Source organism: Mauremys reevesii, linkage group 26 (genome assembly GCF_016161935.1).
Source record: "Mauremys reevesii isolate NIE-2019 linkage group 26, ASM1616193v1, whole genome shotgun sequence".
In the NCBI taxonomy this organism is placed as follows: Eukaryota; Metazoa; Chordata; order Testudines; family Geoemydidae; genus Mauremys; species Mauremys reevesii.
Window position 1 is genome coordinate 3,125,569 of NC_052648.1, and position 19,992 is coordinate 3,145,560.

The following is a 19,992-nucleotide window of genomic DNA, read 5'->3' on the forward strand; positions in this document are numbered from 1 at the left end:
AACAATATTTGTGTGTTCCTTGGGGTGTTGTTTAGCACCATTCATATTTGTGATTCTTGGATGGAAGGGACGAGAGATGAGCAAATGATTGTTGCAATTAGAATCCCAGCTTTGGCACATCTAATGTCACTCTCCATTTCCAGGGCACTTTACAAATATGAAGTCCCCCAACTCCCCTGCAAATATTACTGCCAGTGCGGGAAACTAAAGCACCAAGGAGGGATGCGAGTTTCCCCAAGGTCACGCAGCAGGTCAGTGGCAAAGCCAGGAGAAGAACCCAGATCTCCTGGCTTCCAGGTTCCTGCTCTAACCATTAGACATGCTCCCCAGTGAATAATACTCTTGGTTCATCTGTTGGGGTCAGACGCTCCTCTTGACTTTTGTGAGCAAAGATGAGCCAAAAGCTAAGGATGCAGAGGGGCTGTGAAAGGACATTTCCATCCCCCTCCCATCCTTTGGCCTGTGGATTCTGCACTGGGGGCAGGACAGGGGAAAACGCTTTCCATCAGCAGCAATACTAGCTGGATATGAAAGCTGACCTGCTGGCATTCTCATTTATACTAGTTCCCCCACTGCTGGGAGCAAGCCTTCCAAAGAGGCAGGATGGGCAATCATGGTTGTGGGGGGCAGCGCTGCGGTGGCTGTCCAGAGAAGCCAGGAGGCAGTTCTGGGGATCCCCTCCTCTGCTGTGAGCTGGCAAACCCAGGTCCCTGATGGACTGATCAGTCAGGAACCTTGCGAATCCTGGCCTGGAGCAGCCCGCATAGGGGATGGTTTGGTCCTTGGTCTTCAGTTGGTTTTTGTATCCTGCATAGTAGGTGTGTTGATGGTGGTTGTTAGCCCAGCACCTCTCTGGGGGGTGGGTATGTTTCTGCGACATACCGACCCCCTGTACTGTGAGCCTTGCACGCATGTGTTAACTGGATCAATTTTTCTTGCCCTCCAGCCCACCCTTTGCATTTCGGCCCTGTTTTTCTCTGACTGTGATGTTTTGCCATCACGTTATATAAAATTCAAGGCGTTTCAGCTCAAAGTAGGTCAGTAAGTTGTTTTTCCTCGGCCTGCCTGTTCTGCCAGGCACGAACATCCTGGAAGTGGGGGAGGAAGACAGGGAGAAGAGAAGTCAGGGGGCTCCGCAGGGATTCAAATGCAGAAGGCTCAAGAGCTGAGCTCGGAGACCAAGCCTGGGCTTGGAGAGCAGACAAGACTGTCTGTTTCTATCGCAGGACTAGCCATCAGCGTTATGGTGGTCTGGGGCATCTCTCTACTGCAGAATCAGGGCTCATTTTCCAGGGGAAGCTGTGGGGCTGGCAGGGAAGATGCTTATAACAATGTTTTTGTCTCATCTATACAAGCGAGATCAAACGCTGTAACAACACCGTCTGGGGGCTACCGTGCGGTAACCCCATCCCCAAGACTTGCTTCTGCAGTCTGGACGAGCCCTTAGTGAACTGTGAGTGCTGAATTGATACCGGCTTGACTTCTGGAGGTCGTGTGGTAACATTTCTGTCGAGAGTCTTAATGAAAAGGGTTTCAGTGAGAGGACGCCAGAGGCCCCTGCAGTGGCTTGAAGCAGAGGATTCCAACTCTGCTCCATCCCTTCTCTGTGATGTTTCACCTGAGCCTGTCCCAGGCGGGTTATGCAGGGGGCAGAGATGCAGAGAGAAGGGGGTTTATATAACGCTCTTTGCGCCTGACTCACTGTTGTGACTGGCATTATGTAACTAGCGCTCAATTCTTTGTGCTGGGGATGGCAGATGAATGTACCCAGGGCTTGTCGCCATGGTTACCAGCATCTTTACAAAGTTCTGTACAGTCCATAAGGTTTCATTTTCAGTCTTTTCATCCTCTGGAGAGAAGAGGCCTGGATTTTTGGCTGCCCTTGAGGAAGGCAGAGTTCTCTGGTGGTTGGAGCAGGGGAGTGGGAGGTGGGAGACTTGGAGACAGTTCCCAGCCCTGCCACTGACTCGCTGGGTTATTTTCCCCACCCGAGTGGAGTGCTCTGAGATCCGCAGCTGAACGGCTCATATAAATCCCGTATTTATCTGCCACACTTGCTGGGTGGCTTTCCCTCAGCTTCCATGAATTCCTTTACCGAGCAAGGGCTGTCACCCCTTGAAATGTGAGCGCCAGGCTAATCATCAGGAAGGGGCTTGGAAGGAATCCCCTGCCCTGTCCTGTAGGCGGGCAGAGGAGGGTGTTGGTTTGAGCAGCAGGCCGGCGCTGGAGGCAGCTTGCTGGGCTCCCGGTAACCTTCCCTGCTGGGTATATAAGAGCAGAGGTGTCCCAGCTGAAGAGGCTTCAGAGGAAACAGCCCTGTATTGTTCAGAGGGGGCCTGCCTCCCTTCTGGAATATCCTTTTCCTCCAGTTCTATGGTTGATTGTGCAGTTAACTCTTTCTCCCCCAAAGCAGTGTTTCCTCCGAAAAGGGGTGGTGTGCGGTGGGATAATGGCTCCAAGACGCTGTCAGTAGGTTAGGTCAGTAACAGGCTGGGGAGTGGGGAGGGCTCCTTCTATGCTGCAGCATTGTTCAAAGTCCATAGTGTGGAAAGAACGTCCCAGTACCGACATGTGATTGCTTGGGCTCTGTCACCGAAAGGTGCTTCATCATTCTGTACATCTGGTTTTGCCTGATCTATATTTTTCTCCTTCAGCCTCTCTCTGCCTGGTCAACACACACCCCTGATCTGTGCCTAGTGTAGGGAGGGGGGCAGGGAGAAGTTAAATGGGGAGGTTGAGAATCAATCCGTGGCCTAAGCCAAAGAAGCATTTATCAGCTTCCCTTATCCTTAAGGACCTAGGTTCTGATCCTTCCCACTGACTTCAGTGGGCTCTGGATCAGGCCCCTAGTTCTGCTGGCCTCAGGTACTTAAGCAGTGTCATTGCTGCCAATGGTGATATCTGGCTTCTAATCTGCAGCGCAAGCAGCCTTCCTGCTGCAGGATTTGGGCTAGCACCACCGAGAAGGCCCATGAGCCACATGGGGACAGGTAGCAACTGTGAGAAGGCTGGAGAGCTGCTCTGTGTGTCTGTAGTCAAGAGGTGAGAAGAGGCAGGAGAATTTGCTTCTCCAGTGAATCTCTCTCCAGCTAGCAGAGTCAGGGTGCAGTTTGCTCCAGGCCCGGGGCCCCCACGAGAATACAGTATTCTATAGTATTGCAACTTTTTTTTATGGAAGGGGCCCCCAAAATTGCTTTGCCCCAGGCCCCCTGAATCCTCTGGGCAGCCCTGAGCAGAGTCCCTGCCTGAGACATGGTGATGGAAAGTTTCCAAGGAAATCAGGTCTGGAAATGAGCGAGATGGGCTAATTGAGTTTATCCTGGTAAATGAATCAAATTCTAGCAGATCAGCCAGAAATCCTATTAAGTTCACTAGCCTATTACCCATACGGAGATCATTAATACCTCATGTTATTGAGGGCATAGCTCAAACCCTTATTGGAAATCCTGGGAAAATGACCTTTCTGGTGAGGTCTGAGGTGAGTGTTGGCTCCTAGTAGCCTAGGAGTTCAGAGGACTGGCTGTCAGGACTCCTGGATTCTATTCCTGGCTCTGCCACTGACTCCCTCTGTGACCTTCGACAAGTCACATCTCTCTGCACCTCAGTTTCCCCATTTGTAAAATGAGGGATGATGCCTTGCTTACAAAGGTGATGTGCAACTTAAAGCATGCAGCTTAAAGCATGCAAATGGAAGATTCTGCAAAGGGGAAAGGATGGTGGAGTCATCTTCCAGGGAGATATCTGAGACTGGCTCCATCGCTCATGGGCCCTGGCTCTATTAGGGAAATCTAAGCAAAGATTGCACACCATGGTTACCGCTGCTTCAGCCCCACTGGCACCAGCAACATTGGGAACCTAATAGGGACGCTCCTGCTGGCGTTATAAGCACTGTATCGTGTAGCCCACCTCTGGCTACACTGATCTTCCCACCATTTCAGTAGAGTATGAGCAGTGCAAGAGGGAGAGAATCTAGGAAAGAGGCTAGTGCAGAGAAGGCTGAGGGGGTCTCCTTCCAGACCACGATTCCCTGCACTGCACCCGGCTTCCTTCCGTTCTGCCTTTTCATATCGCAGTCCAGCCTCATTAGAGGCTGAGTTTAGCTGACTCTTGGCTTTGCAGCTGTGCTAATTTGCCGGTTGTCAGGGCTGATGGCTGAGCGCTGTCCCACGCTGAGCATTGCCAGGTGGGAGTCAGGCACCCAGGACAATGGGAAGAATTAGGGAGAAAATCTTCCAAGGGCTGTCTCAGCAGGTTGTGAAATAGACAAGCCCTGCCTTGGTTTCTATCATCCTGTTTTCACTCTGATGTGTGGGGAGGGATTTGGAAGCCTTTGGATGATTTGGTTCCTGGGGTTTTCAGTAGGGGTCCCTCTCAGTCGTGATTAGAGCCCCACTGGCAATATTGGGAGAAGGCGGGCAGGACTGAGTGCCCTACCCCCGAATCTGCTGAGCAGGTCAGCCCCATGTGAGTGAGCAAGTGTCCCTGTAGTGAACTGCCGAAAACTCCCATTTCTACCACCCCTTGTATTTATTTCTTCTCTGCAGCTAATGTAACAGCCATGTTATTCGTTCAGCATGTGTCACCCGTGGTTAGAGCAGCGAGCTGGCAGGCAGGATTCCTGTGATCTGGTCTCACTTTTCTTCCTGACTCACTATGTAAATTCTGTGCCTTGGTTTCCCTAGCTGTACTATGGGGTAGTACAGACCTCTTGGGAGGTGGCGGGTGAGTAAAGCTGCATTCATGAATGTCTGCAAAGTGCTCTGAGATCCATGTATGAAAGGAACTAGAGAAGCAACAGCATGATTCTTGTGGACAGGCTCAGTGATCAATGATCACAGCTCCCAGGAGATCAGATTCAGCAGGGGTTGGGAGCATTGGGAAGGGAGGATTTCTGTCTGTAACCCAATAACAGCCGTAGGGAATCTGGCATCCTGGGGGCCTGGATCAGGTGAGCCAGGGTGGTGCAGAGCCCTGTTGAAGGGAGGGATGGGTAAGACTGAGCACTGCCCTCTGTGCATGGGGAGCAAGTCAGAGAGAAGGCTCAGCGCTCCCTTCCTCTTGAGGCAGTCTGGGTCTTGCTCAGCCTGATGGTCACAGCTTCTCCTTGCTTTTCAGGGGAACTGAAGAGAGTGGGGGCTGGCTCATACACAACAATCTGCTTGCCTGGGAGAGTACATTTTTGTAATGGGCAAGGGAGACCTCCCCAGCTTTCCTGATCCATCTTCACGGGAAAGTAGGGTTTGTACCTGGGCAGGTAAAATGGTCCAGACGGTTCCTTCCCCCGCTTCCCCCGGTGGAGGAGCTGCAAACACCATCTTGGCTGTGGGGAAGACAGTGTCAGCATGAGGGCAGCAAATGTGTGTGTGTGACTAAGCGGCGGGATCCATGCAGCAGTGGAAGGAGCAGCCTTGCAAAAGCGTTTAAGAAATCAGCTCAGCCTGTGAAAAGCGGGTTTCTTCAGCCGCAGCAAACGCAGGCGGGAAGGAGATGCTTTATCCGTTTAGCCGCTCCGCTCCCGCTGCAGCCTCTCCATTAGTATTTGCTGAGAGCCCTAGTCCTGTGCTGCCAGATCAAAGGCCTTATTAACTTCCTTCTGATGGCATTTGGGCTTGAGAGGAAGGAAAAGAGGATCACTGAGAGATGAATAACATACGGATACCGCAAAGAGGGATGGGGGAGAGGGGGCAGGAAGGGGGGAAATCGACAGCCAGACTGAGGGTGGCAGGAGCACTTGTAGCAGTTAGAGCGGCGGGCTTGGAGTCAGGACTTCAGGGTTATAGTCCTGGCTCTGCTGCTGAATCACCATGTGACCTCTGGGGCAAGTCACTTCCCCATCCCATGCCTCAGTTTCCCTGTCTGTAATACTGGGGCGATAATACCCTACTTACAGGGGTGTTGTGAAAATCCAAGTGTGTAAATGGCTTTGAGAGCCTCACAGGGAGGGGAGGAAAGGGCAGAATGAGAGGGATTTATTTGGGGTCAGGGGGAGGTATATGTTCTATAGGGGCAGTCCAGAAATCTCTGTTTCCCCAGTGACCCACTGAGCAACCTAGGCAAACTCTCCTCAAAGTGACCCTGGTACTGATGGGCCTCTTCTGTCTCCCATCCAGGCTACTAAGCCCGCAGCCCGCTGAACCAAAGGGGTGAGTGAGGATTTAGCCGAGTGAGGGCTGGGCTGGAAGCCCCACTCGTGCTGGGAGCCAAAGGCAGAAGGAGGCAGTCCGTCTCCGCTGTGCCAGGGGGAAGGGAGGCCGGTCTGTGGGATCTGCTGTGCTCATTCAGAGGGCTCCTTTAATTAAAAGGCAGTTAAGCTAATTATTGTCTGTATTCAGAACAAACAAACAGACCCAGAGGTGCATGAGAAGAGGGTTTGAACCATTAACCCTTTGGGCTCAGTGCTGCCTGGTGACCACAGCCTGTCTACCCTCAGAGCAGGGTCAGCATGGGCAGTGGCAGGGTTAGCTTCTCTCAGGCAGGGCCCTCTGCCCTGCCCAGCCCTGCCCTGGCAGCCCCCTTCTGGGGTAGGTGAGGAGTTCAGGCCCCATTCAGCCCTTGACTCCTGGCCAAGGGGCTTGTCACCGTTTCATTTCCATAACAAAGCCCAGATTTGGAGCTGGGGCCAGTCCTTCCCGGCCCCCTGGGGTAGTCTCCTTTCCCCCATGCCCACATTGTCCTGTACCAGCTTCCTTGCAGCGCTGTTGCAGGGGCGAGGGTGGAAATTGCAATCCCGTCTTGCGCTGGAGCAAGTGCTCAGACAATACCTCACCGCTGCCTCCACTGCTCAGAAGCTCAGACGCCGTCCTCTGCTCTGACAGGGCCCCAGGCCTGTGCCAGGCGAGACATTTGGTGCAAATTGTCGGTTTAACTCTTCTAATGGGGCCTTGATCACCAGCCCAAGTCTGGCACCAACTTGCCTGTCTTCCAAAGCAGGCCAATACTACCTGCAGCACTGCGGAGCAAAGTGTCTCCTGCTCATCATAAAGGCAGTAAGTGCCATGTCATGGCAAGGTGTGTCCTTTCCCAACAAGCGAAGGTGTGTACGCACCTCCCTTTGCCTTTGGTCAGGGAAGGAAAGAAGGTCCGATTCCTCATCGTCCTGCAGCTGAGTGCAGCAAGCTACCATCTCTGTGTAGTAGGCTGTTAAACCTACTTGGCCCCGGGTGTGACGAGTGCCGAAGGCACCGGGCAGTGCTGACTGACCGCTGGTGTTGGTTAATGTATTTCTATAGGACACAGGTGTTTCTCAGCTGGTTTTTGGTCAATTTGTGGTCGCTTTTCCCATGTTTGTAAGGATCCTGACATGCATTTAATTAAAACAGAAGAGGTTTCCCCAACTCCCACCAAAGGTATTTGTCCTAGTGTGGGGACAGAACTGACCCCCTGCTGGTCACAAGACACCGACTGTGGCAGGGGACCGTAAAACAGCTGGAGAAAATTCCCTTTAAATCTGATCCTTAATAATACAGCTTAGCTCCTGCCGTGACTTTTTTCATCCATAGATATCAAAGCACTTTGCAAGGCTACTACAGATGAGGAAACTGAGGCATAGAGAGCAGACATGATCCGCCCCCGTGGTCACACATCAGATCAGTGGCAGAGCTGAGACTAGAACTCAGGATCCTGGTGGGGACCCATCCACCAGCGGTTTGAAAATGGGGGTCAGCAGAACAAGTTTACGCTGCTGGCTCCACCCCCAAAATTTCCCCAAGTTATTCCCATGTCTTACCCCACTGAACCCTCTTTTCATATGCTGGGAAGTCTCCTGCTTTGACTGCCGTTTGCTGTGTCAGCCGGGGAAGGGGCTGTCCCTTTAAGAGCAAAAAGAACTGGGGTGGATGACACAAGCTGGTTTAGTGCAGCTATTAACAGTTACAGGGATTAGGAAGCTGCCAGAAAGATCTTGGCATTCTAGGGATTGTGCTGGATCCTGCACGGGTGCCCATGGGGCATGTCTGCGCTGGCGAGGAGAGGACGCCCAGACGTGAACTCAGCTGGGTCCAGAAATCACAGCACAAGGGCACTGGCTTGACATTGCCTGGCCTGTGTGCGGGTTGCAGTAGCACGGGGATCTGCCGCTCCACCATGTGATGGGAAGAGAGAGACCCGCTGGCTGCTTTCAGGGTAAGTTCTCTAATGCCTCCACTGGTGTCCTCTTCCTCGCTGGGGCGGAGATGTGAACTAAGCTGAGCCTGACCCAGGATTCCTTAGGGTCCAGTGATCCACTTCCATGACTCTGAGGGCCAGGAGCCATTGGAGGTGCTGCTGTATTCAGTGCACAAAGCAGAGCCCGCGGGTCCAGCAGCTGGATCTTTATATACTCCGTCACCCTGACAGGAGGCAGGTTTTAATGTGTCCCCTTGGGAAGCATGGGTTCTGCTAACACGGACATGACAGCAAAGGGACGTGGCAGATTTAGACGTGGGACCTGATTCTCCTCTACCTTGCACTGTCAGTGATCCCCGTGCAAAGTGAGTGCACTCCGATCGGGTAGCAGCATGCACCTGCTTTGCACAGGTGACACAAGTGCCGTTGAATCGGGCACATTGTACCTCGGATGATCTTTGCAGGATATAATTCAGGAATTAAGGGACACGTACGCACTTGTGCTATGTATTGTGGGTCTTGGCATATGGTGTGCACGTGTGTGTTCGTACCAGGCACAAGCTAAAACATGGTAAAACTACCTGCGGCCCCATGGTTTTATTATTTGGATTGTGGTCCCGCCAGGGGGCGGCGTGTGTGTGTTTCAGCCAGTGTCTGGGCTCCGTTGTGTTAGGCCACAGTCCCTGACCAATGGGGACTTCACAATCCAGGCTAATGGCATGATGTCAGCTATTCAGGAGGAAGTTGTGGTGAGATGACATGTCAAGTCCTGTTGGTACATTTCGCTGTCCAGATTGTTACGTGGCATATGTGTGGGGTTTCCACTTTCTGAGCCTTGATTTCAGAACTCGGAGAGAACTGAATTGTAGCTACTTATCCCAAAAGGAAGAAGGGAATTGACAGGAAACTCCCCTTGCATAAACCCTCTGACTTTGCTAAGGGAACTGGTGCTCAGATGGGCTGCGTGAAGTAAACAGGCTGCCCTTGTGGTGAGAAATCCCCAGGGCCAGTCACTTGTGCTGGGCAAAACCACTTACTGGGACTAGCTGCTGATACTGAGCTGGCATCTGGCACATCTAGTCTGTTCTGCTCAGATTCTTGTACCGCGCCCAGCGTCGTGGTATCAGAGCTTCTGGACTGGCACTGTGAGGGGGAAGGTTATTTCTGATGGATGAAAGTTTTATTCTCCATCAAGTGCCTTTGGATGTTCTTTGTCGGAGCCCCTGTGGCGTGGGGGATGGCTGATACAGTCTGGATGGCGTGCAGGGCGCTGGGGTGGTCTGTAATGCAATGCCAAGGCCATTACGGGCAGCAGAGCACAGGATCCAACATGTAAAAAAGTTTTGGATCCCTTCCCCTGAGCTGATAGTCACCTCCTGCTCCTCTCCTCCCTTCCAGTCAAAGGCCTCCCGGTGCCTTACAAAGATGAACCGGTGTAGCCTCACCAGTCCCTGCTGGGAGGCAGGGCTGGGTCGTTATCTTCAGCTTGGTTAAACTGGTTGTGGGAGACTGCAGATGGACATAGAACCCAAGAGTCTTGAGGCAGAGTCCCTTGCTTTGCCCTCCAGCTCCCGTTCCTCACCCAAAGCTGAGAACAGAACTCAGGAGTCCTGACTTCAACCCCCTGGTCCAACCGCGAGACCACCTGTCCCCCAGGATTTATTTTGATTGCACTAATTCCTTCTCCTGCTGTCTGTGAACAAAGCTCTTGTCATCCTGCCGGCGGGTGGGTTTGAAGTGAGGTGGTGAGTGAAGTGGCCAGCTCCTGACAGCCTTGCTGGAATTTATACGCTTAATTCCCTGCTGGAAGCATGCGCTTCCCTCCCTCCATTCTGCAGGGATTTGCTGGCTGGCTGGCAGTAAGTGCAGGCATTAGTTCCTGGCTGGGGGAGCTCTCTCAACAAGCCAGCCCCCTCTGCACAGAAATGGATCCAGCTGTGCTCTCCTGCCCTAACAGCCCATCAGCATCAATAATTCAGTGCACCAGCCTGGGCTTGCTAAAGAAGAAATGCACTTCAACCTGCCCAGTGGAAGGGGGAATCTCCCCAGCCCCCCTGCAGAGACCGCGTCCTACAGGCTGCGTGACCCCGGACTAGTTTGGCTCCTGCAGGGAGGGGGTCAGGACCTGACACAGATACCGGGTGTGGATCCTTTGGTAGCATCTGCTCTGTTTACCTGGGCCCTGGGGCCTCTCTCTGCGGGGATGGTGGGTCTCTGTGCTGTGCCAGTCAGTCACTTCTGACCCAGGTTACGTTCCCAGGATCCCCTCTGGAACTGCTCTTGGCATTCAGATTACAGATGAACTTGGGTAATAGACGAGCGCTTCATCTCGCCCCCTGGGCTTCCGTTGCCTGTTGCCATGTGCATGGACCAGCCTCCCTCCACACGCACCAAACACCCACCCGTAAGCCAGTGCATCCAGCAGCAGCAGTTCAGTCCCTGGTCTTCAGTGTTGGGTTTTGCTTCTCCAAATCCAACAGTTTGACATAAATCCAACAGCTAAACCCTGTCCTGTTCTCCACAGGGGCTGGCCTCGCGCTCTCCCAGCTGGCTGCTTGTTAGCCAAGGACAAGGTGACCTGAATCTTATCACCTGATCCTCAGACTGTTCACCTGGGAGGCAGCTAATTAGTCACAGGGGGGGTGCAAGCCAAGCCCCCTCAAAGGGCCATCCCACTGTATGACACCAGCCCCCTAGTCCTTCTTCCAACAGTGGGTGATGATCCTTTGACCTACTGTTTTCTCCGGAGGGCTAAGCATTAGAGTGGGTGTCAGGAACTCCCAGCTTCTGATCCCTGCTTTGCCTCTTTCCCCGTCAATAACAGGGATAATGACCCTGGCCCACCTCCTAGGGTGGCAGGTTGCGGGACTTGAGAGCATGGCTAGTATGAGCTCATTGCACTGAGGGCGGTTACGTGGGTGCTGTTGCACTGATTGCAGATCTCCAAGCATATGGGATGAAATTGACCCCTGTGCAGAGGGGCCAGGTATCACTTAAAACCCATAAAGCCTCTATTCCTCTTCAGTCCAGGGTGACTTAGATGGGAGCCTAACTTTGCTGTCTCCCTGCCCTGGCGTGAATTCCCCCTCAGTGCACAATCTGGCATCCCAGTGCCTCAGCAGATAGGAGCTACTTTCCCGTGTATCCATCTTACTGGTGCCAAAATGTCCCCCCCACACACACACACACCCCATAGCAACGAAAGTCCAGCAAGAGTCCACCCAAACAAGAGTTCTTCCACCCCACTTGGGATCTTCGTCAATCCACTCCCAGCCCCACCTGGCCGCAGTCTCTTCCCTGCAGAAGCCTCTCTGGGGAGCAGTGACTCGGGCTTCCCACCTGGAGTCTCAAGGTTGCAGGAACCTTCCTCTCCAACCAGCTCTCAGCTGGGCTTTCCTCCTTTTCAGTCCCACAGCCCAGGCAGGTGTAGCAGGCTGGGGCTGACTGAAAAGGGCTGGCAGGTTGCCCCGTCACACACCAGCAATGCCCAAATGGCCCCTGCTCCAGAGAGGTCACAGGCTAAGACAGGCCCCATCCCATCGCTGGTTTGGGATGGTGAAGGCAGATGTCGGCTTGGCCTGGCTCCTCTTACTGGGGGTGGCCCGGACTAGGATGGTCTCTCACTAATCTGTATCCTCAGCTGGGCCTTCAGGTTCTAAGGTCTGGTCCTTGGGGCGAGGCTGGGGTGCCAATAAGAACGCCTCCCGCCCCCTGAGGAAGAGGAGCCATAATTACAGCTCCCGCAAACTCCCCTTCCACATGGTTTTCAGACTTGGTTAATGGAACGACTGTAATTAAACCTTCCAACCACAATTTGAGGACTTCAATAACTCAGACATAGGTCAGGGGTTTGTTACAGAAGTGGGTGGGTGAGATTCTGTGGCCTGCGTTGTGCAGGAGGTCAGACTAGATGATCATAATGGTCCCTTCTGACCTTAAAGTCTATGAGTCTATGAGAACTCCATTCCCTGTAATTTCAAGCTCCCAATATTGGTACTGGTGGTTTTGACTGGAGATGCGTTATTCAGACCATTCAAATCTAGATATGTTGGTGGTGGTAGCTGCCTTTCCTTAGCGGCTAACCCGGGGCCAGAATTCAAATGTAGATTTTTTTTAATGTGCTCTTCTTTGGGAGCTTCTTTGTTGGCAAAAGTCAAAGAATCTGATTTAAACGATTCCCTGACAGTTTGAGCTGATTCAGAGCTGAACGGGGATAGCAAAGGTGTGTGTGTTACCAGGGTGAGGGGGAAGGGGTGTCTGTGGAGGGATGGGAGGGTGATTCGTCAGAAGCAGCAATGGAACTGTGTGTCACAAAAACCATTTACATTCCCCTTGCTGTCTGGCTCTGCGAGCAGGTTCCTTTCCCAGCCCTCATTCCAAACTCACCCCTTCCTGGGATTTGGCTTTAGCAGTAACCTAAATTCCAGCTCAGGCCTTCCCTTCAGGCTTGGCTACACCTGTTGTTCCTCCCTCAGGCCTGCTCAGCCCACACCCTAGATCCTCGCTCTCTTTCTTTCTGTCCAGAACCCACTTAACCCTTTCTCAGCAGAATCGGCCCCTCCTCAGAGGGTGGGGATGTTTCAGGTTTAAACTGCCAGCTGGGCACAGACTGGTCTGTGGTCTCAGGTAAGTCCCTTCTCTGTGCCAGTGACCGTAATAATCTTCCTCTGCTCTCATGTTTGTTGTAAGTTCTGATTAACGAGTGTGTCTGTAAAGTGTTTTGGGGTGTGTGGGCGCTAGGCAAGAGCAGAGGACTAGTATTAGCGTGTGTGTGTGTGGTGACCTAGATGCATATCTCCTCTGGGGCCTGTCTCTGCCAGTGTGGGTGGCTGCGAGATGCCAGGGATTGTTGCTGTCCAGATGCGGGTTTAGTGCCACTGGAGTTTCTCTCCGGCCAGGCTGGCTGTGCGTCACACCCGACTTGCTTAATCACAGTTGCCAGCAATGGAAGGGACTTATCCACAGCCACTCAGCAAGTCAGGCCCAGGAGTCCTGACGAAAGGGGACTAGATACATCGCCTGCAAAGCATGTGTCTGGTGCCCTGGGCAGCAGGAAGGCTGCAGCAGCGAAGCGGGGACTGTTACTGTGCTTTGTGAGGCAGGACACCGGGGGTCTGGTTTTGACACTGTTCACGGGACTTGAATCTCCTCTGACTTTCACTGAGGTGACTTTGCTGGTGGCTCCAGTAGCACGAGGAGAGTCTCGGGCTGCGTCTCGTCTCGTCGCCAGTGCCCCATCTGGGCATTTGCAGTGTCTCTGCCAGGGGGCATCTGTGCTAACACTCTGCACTTAACATCTCCAGAGCCAGCGGGCCCCATTCTGAGCTCATTTCCCTGGGGCGACTCCGCTGGCTCAACTTGCTGCTGATTCACACCAGTGTAAGAAAGAGCAGAATCAGGCCCCCTGGGGCCACATTGGGGATTTCTCTCTTCTGATTTTGGGCGAGGGTGACACAGAGCTCTGGCTGCAGTGGCCTGATTCCCCGCTGCTTGCACTTGGGCGGGGTTGTGTGTGTGAAGTGCTACAGAGCCCAACGGCAGCATGTCCCACTCCCTCTGCACGGCGAGCGCACACGGTGCAGGGCAGAGAAGAACCGGACTCAGTCGTGTCCTGCTCCCACTGGGCTGCTTGGCTCTCCCTGCCCTGAGACAGGCCAGATCCGCAGCTGCCGATTCACACCCCGCTGCAGCTCTGGCCTGGGACGGGAGCCCCAGGGGCGCGGAGGGGTTCCGTGGGAGTCGGTCTCCTTGCTAACAGCTCTCCTTCTGGCCTGTCTTTCGCCCCTTCCCAGGAAGCATCATGCTGACCAGTATCGCCGATGGGATCATGTGTTGCCTGATGGGCAAGACAACCAACGCGGTGGGGCCTGTGGACAGCGTTGAGTCCAGCGACGGCTACAGCTTCCTGGAGGTGAAGCCCGGGAGGGTCCTGCGGGTGAAACACACCCTGCCCACCTGCCGGCCCAAGGAGGGGCCCGAGGGGGGGCCTGAGCGGGGCGTGGTGCACTGTAAGCGCAAGATCACCCTCTACCGCAACGGGCAGCTGGTGATCGAGAACCTGGGCGATGCTATCCGCTCCGAGCTCTTGCACTGCCAGAACGGCCCCGGGGAGCCCCAGAGCACCATGGAACTGGAGCTCTCGGATGTTGCCGGCAATGCCTCCACCCAGGGCACCGCCGCCAACCCGGGCTCCGGCGCCCAGCAGGCTCCAGCGCCCGGCAAGCGCCGGAAGCGCAAGCCCAAGAAGGTCGTCAACATCGACTGCAAGAAGCAGATCAGCAGCTGCAAGGGGACGCAGAGCGACGTGGTGCTGTTCTTCATCCACGGCGTGGGCGGCTCCCTGGACATCTGGAAGGAGCAGCTGGACTTCTTCAGCAAGCTGGGCTACGAGGTGGTGGCCCCGGACCTGGCCGGACATGGCTCTAGCTCCGCCCCGCAGATCGCGGCCGCCTACACCTTCTACGCCCTGGCCGAAGACATGAGGGCCGTCTTCAAGCGCTATGCAAAGAAGAGGAACATCCTGATAGGCCACTCGTATGGGTAAGGCACCGGCGGGCGGCAGAGAGGCTGGCACGGCGGGTGCCCAGGAGGGAAGAGATTGGGGCAGGTAACTCCCAACCCCAGCATAGTCTTCCCTACTGAATGGGTCTCTCAGCACTCTCAGCGGGTGGGTCAGGACTCGCAGCTGAAAGAAAGATGATAGGACTAGAGGTCGTTCAATTCCAGATCGGTCCCTCCGGTCTCATGGCCCACCCACCCATCAAGCTGGATCACACCACTGGGCCACTCCTGGACTGGCCCATTGTCCCGTCAAGGAAACTAGCAGCCCAGGTTGCAGCTGCATAGATCAGGCAAGGCCAGAGGAAGCAGTAATGCAACTAGACCTCTGTGGCTCTGGCTCTGATTGGTAGGGTAGCTGTGTGGCCTGTCTCTTCAATGAGAGCGTCTCCCCAGCGGGCTCCTTGTCTGTGTCCCTGTGGGGGGTGGCTGGGAGTGGTCAGCCTCCTTCCTCCTCCCTTGATTATTATTTTTTATTTGGTTCTTAAATCTGGGAGGAAACCCTGCAAACCCAGCAGCAGCTGCAGCAAAGCCCAGTGCATCTCCTGCTGCCTCTTGTCAACTGGTGCATGATCCCTACCCCCCGGAGGATTCAGTCTGCAGCCCCAGATCACAGGTCCTAAACGTGCGCTCTGGGGGGCTGAGCTGTGCCAGAGTGTCAGCTCCGCTCTCCCTTTTCACTGCTGCCCGGGGAGCAGAAGGAGCCTGCGCAGGCTCCCCACAGCACGTGCTTCACCCGCAGGGGAGGTCGCTTTCCATGGTGCCGGACGAGAGGGCTGGAGAGTGGCCGCTGGGGCGGATGTCCTGTGCTGCAGGCACCTGAGCTGAGACCAGCCACCTCATCGCACAAAGGGCTTGTGACAGACCTGATCTGGGTTTGAACTGGGAAACCGCACCTGAACTTTGCTGTAGCTCGTTCCCACCCCCTTGGCCTGTCCAGCTTCAATCCTGCCCCAGGGGCTCCCAGCCACTCACTTGCAGTCCTAGTGCTCCTGAGCCAGGCAGCTCATCCCACCAGCTCTTGCTTTCCAGGCAGGGACCAACATGCATCATCTACCAGTGTCTAAACTAGGGTGACCAGATGTCCCGATTTTATAGGGACGGTCCTGATATTTGGGCCTTTTTCTTATATAGGTGCCAATTACTCGCCACCCCCGTCCTGATTTTTCACACTTGCTCTCTGGTCACCTAATAGTCTAAACTGAGGCCTGGAAAGCTCATTTCCCTTATGATCAGCACCATCTCCCCTCCCCTCCGCTCTCTAATGCTGGAAGCCAGGCTGCACAAAGACCCCCATCTGTGACCTCCGGGGAGGCTGCCGCAGGGGCAGTGACTGCTCACAAGCAGCGCCGATGACCTGTCCTGCCAGGGGGAGAGGGCCCTATAAATAGCAGTAAGTCTAAGAAAGTCAATTAGGCAGCAGTTAAGCAGTGCAAAGAGCAGGGCGGGAGCAGGCCCTCGCTGCAGCCCCCCGAGGTATTTCATGGCGTGGGCAGGACTAGAAGAGAGCCGGGGAGTGAAAGGGGATTAGGTTTGAAAGGCAGCTGCAGAACATGAAGGGATCTTGGCTCTGAACTAGATCAGAGGTGAAACACCCCCACATCCGCGCCGCCACCCGGGTCCTTGTGTGATGGACACTCTCATCCCTGCTGTCTGATGATTGATGTACAGTGCAGTGAGGATCAGGCACTCATTAGAGGCCAGCCCTGGCCCAGCTCTGGAGCGTCGGTGTGATTCAGACCCCAGTAATTATGGAGCAGAGACGGCCTAGCAGCTCCCAAGGGAAGGTTGAGTTCAGGTGTGGGACTAAACCCATCAGCGGCCCTGGAGGTTTTTCGCCTTCCTCTGCAGCATGGAGCACGGGTCACTTGCTGAAGGATTCTCTGCAGCTTGAGGTCTTCAAACCACAATTTGAAGACTTCCATAACTCAGACATAGGTTAGGGGTTTGTTATAGAAGTGGATGGGTAAGATTCTGTGGCCTGCTTTGTGCAGGAGGTCAGACTAGAGGATCATAATGGTCCCTTCTGACCTTAAAGTCTATGAGCTCCCTCCCGCCCTGGGGCTCAGAATGTGTCCCAGGCAAAGGAAATGGTACAAGCTGGAGCAAAGATATTGGGGTTCCTCGGCTCTGGGTCATCCCGCATGTTTCCAGTAGGACTGGATTAGCAGGAGAGGACTAAGGGTGAGCGGCAGAGCAGGGTATGGGGAGCCCAGTCAGCTAAATGTCCCATCTCCTCCTTGCAGGGTTTCCTTCTGCACCTTCCTAGCCCACGAGTACCCGGACCTGGTCCACAAGGTGATCATGATCAACGGGGGCGGCCCCACCGCGCTGGAGCCCAGCCTGTGCTCCATTTTCAACATGCCAACCTGCATCCTTCACTGCCTGTCCCCCTGCCTGGCCTGGAGCTTCCTCAAGTGAGTTGCCAACTCTTCTACAGCTGCTGCTGGAGCAAATTAACCCTGGGGAGGGAGAGGTTTGCAGAGGGGCATGAAAAGCTGCCCCCACCTCCGCTCAGTACGACGGGCCATACCGGCAAGGGCAGAGGCAGCACTGGGGAGGTGCCAGGACAAGGCCAGGGGCAGCCACATCTGGCAGCAGCTCCCCACATCTGCTCCCCCCTCCCCCCCCACAGCTTCACCTATTGTCCCGCTGAGCATGGCATCTGAAGGGGCTAGTATGCACCCACGGCAGGGGCCCGCCCGGCCTCTCGCAGCCCCAAGAAGGGCCCGGCTCCAGCTGAGCAGAGACGTGCAGGGGGAGATCCTCTGGGCTCTGCCATTACCCAGACACAGTCAGTCTGTCTGCCCAGCAGGCAAACGGCAGCTCTCCCTCCCCAGCCCATCGCCCGGGCTCACTCCCTGCACCAGCTCTCTGTGCTATTGTAGACCCAGCTGGGCTCCCCCTGACCTGGGCCATGCTGTTAACTGCCCCGCTCTCTGTCGTGTGCCCGGTAGGGCTGGCTTCGCTCGCCAGGGTGCCAAAGAGAAGCAGCTGCTCAAGGAAGGCAACGCCTTCAACGTCTCCTCCTTCGTCCTGCGGGCCATGATGAGCGGCCAGTACTGGCCGGAGGGCGACGAGGTCTATCACGCCGAGCTCACCGTGCCGGTGCTGCTGGTGCACGGCATGCATGACAAGTTTGTGCCAGTGGAGGAGGATCAGCGGATGGCCGAGGTACGGTACCGGCAGCCAGACCTGCGTGGGCTGAGGAGCACAGCGTGAGTTAGAAGTGATGGGATTTGCTACGTGGCGTCAGGTCATTGGTCTGTGTAGTCAGCATCCCCCGTCTTGCTGTGCTGGACCAGACCGGTGGGGTCGTATCACCTGGTTTTCTCTGCCACTCCCCTGCGGCCCCCAGTGAGCCCCCTCCCTGCTGTACTGACTCAGGCTGGGACCCGGAGTGGGCTGGAAGCAACACATCCCGCAGGTGCAATGTGCCCTCACCCCACCAGCACTCATTAGACCAATCTAGCTGTTGCAGCCATTGGATGAAATGTGGTTCTGATTTGCATATGCAAATCAACATCCTTCCCTTGAACTCCCCTGGCTGCCATGGCGGAGGGGCAGGGTAGGGGTCCAGCTGGATGCAGTCCTTGGGGCAGAGCCCCCCCATGTGGACAGTCATGTGCAACACAAGCTGGTCAACTTGAGCATGGACTCCCACCACTGTCTGCCCCCCTTCCCTGCCCCGATCAGAGAGGGCTCAGGGCACATCTCCTCTCTGGCTCCTGTGCTGCCAGCCAGCGGCCCAGGCCAGCAGTCACCTCCCTGGAGGTCACCCTGCCCCCCCAGGTTAGCTGGGGAGTGAGCGATGGCGGACGCCTGCCAGCGTGTGAACAGACAGGCAGAGCCCTTCAGCTGCCCTTGCCCGGCGTTATCTCCTCTTCCTCCGGGGACAAGCAGCATGGAACGTGTTGCTGGCAGGGGCAGGGCGGCTCTCGCGGCAGCTTGTGTCTCAATGAGATAAGCCCAGAGCTGGGTGCCAGGACTAAAGCTGGGGAGGGAATCAGTCCATGCCCAATGAGCCTGACCTCAGCCCCAGGGGCTCTGCCCTTGAGTCTGACAGCTCCAGACTTCCTCCTTGCACCATCAGGGGTTCAGCCCTGGTATCTGCCCGCCCCACCCCCGCTAGTGCCCAGCTGTGTGTGGGGGAGCTGCTGGCTAGGAGCCTGACTGTACCAGTTTCCATAAGCCCTGATGGCCGTCCTGAGCCATGTCCTCTATTCGCAGATCCTGCTGCTCGCGTTCCTGAAGGTGATTGACGAGGGCAGTCACATGGTGATGATGGAGTGTCCGGAGACGGTGAACACCCTGCTCCACGAGTTCCTCCTGTGGGAGCCTGAGACGCCCGCCGGGGAAGGGCGAGAAGTGGAGAAGAAATAAGCCAGGCAGCAAGTGGTGACCCGGCTGCGGTGCTGCTTTGACGGGAGGGACTTTTCGACGTGGAGAGAGATGGGGTCTGAGTGCAGGCGCAGAGGGGGTGTGGTGGAAAGCCTCCCCCCCCACGTATGGAGCTGTTTCCTTCCCTGGGTACAGCTGTATTGGAAGCTGGGCTGGCTGGCGGCTAAGCACAGTGGCTTCAAGGGGAGCGTCTTTGCAGGGCTGGCGTGTGCAGGCTGGCAGCAGGAGTAGGGGCGCACTCCCTGGGAGGGCACAGCCACTGCTGGAGCATCTTCATCCTGTTTCCTTGTAGTATAATTTCTCTCATGCAATGGCCCCATTTGGGGCAGGGGGTGGAGAAGCGAGACTATGGGGAGGGGCTCAGACCTGTTCCTCTAGGTACAGCCCGAGGGGCATCCCACCCCCCATTCACCAAAGGGGGAGCCAAGAAATGAGGATGGCTCTGCCCCCTGGACAAAGCCACAAGGGGCAGCATCTTCCCAGGAGCTCTTAGCAACTAGATCCCCCCTTTGCTTCGGCTGAACGTGTGCCAGCCCCGGGCAGCTGGAGCCCCTGGCCGGAGGGCCAGTGGTGGGCTTGACCCTGCCTGACACAGGGTACCTGCCCCGAGGAGCTCACAGCCTAAAGGGCGTGCGGCTTTTGTCCCGGCGAGAAGAGGCAGAGAAGTGAGGACTGGTCACCGCACATCCGGCTGGTAGCAGAGCATGGCAGGATAGTGACTGGTGGGGCCAGACTCTGAAGAGCAGCCTGAGAGCCTGGCTCTGGCATGGAGGGACAGCTCCTGCCCACAGCTAGCTGCCCTGCCTTGGGGCGGGGCCCCTAGATCTGCTTGACACCAGCTGTCCGAGAGGAGGACGAGCTGTCCAGCAGCAGGCTCTCCTGTTATTTCGCAGCACCCCCCAGGCCCGCCTTCCACCTCCTAAACCACCA

The 19,992-nt window shown here is 55.5% G+C and overlaps 1 protein-coding gene across 10 annotated transcripts in view; it reads left to right on the forward strand.

Moving 5' to 3' along the window:
• The window catches only part of ABHD8 (abhydrolase domain containing 8), a 26,914-nt gene extending 7,021 nt beyond the window's left edge, over positions 1–19,893 (forward strand). For 7 of the 10 annotated variants that reach the window (XM_039515970.1, XM_039515966.1, XM_039515968.1 and 4 more), the window contains 4 exons: positions 13,896–14,643; positions 16,908–17,078; positions 17,619–17,835; positions 18,892–19,893. In XM_039515970.1, coding sequence (XP_039371904.1) covers positions 13,896–14,643; positions 16,908–17,078; positions 17,619–17,835; positions 18,892–19,044 — 1,289 coding nt within the window. In that variant the 3' untranslated portion in view covers positions 19,045–19,893. Of the gene's footprint in view, positions 1–183; positions 252–1,379; positions 1,454–7,829; positions 8,122–13,895; positions 14,644–16,907; positions 17,079–17,618; positions 17,836–18,891 lie in introns of those variants that run through there. The other 3 variants (XM_039515973.1, XM_039515974.1, XM_039515965.1) reach the window with 3 other exon arrangements.
• Positions 19,894–19,992: the final 99 nt, after the last annotated feature.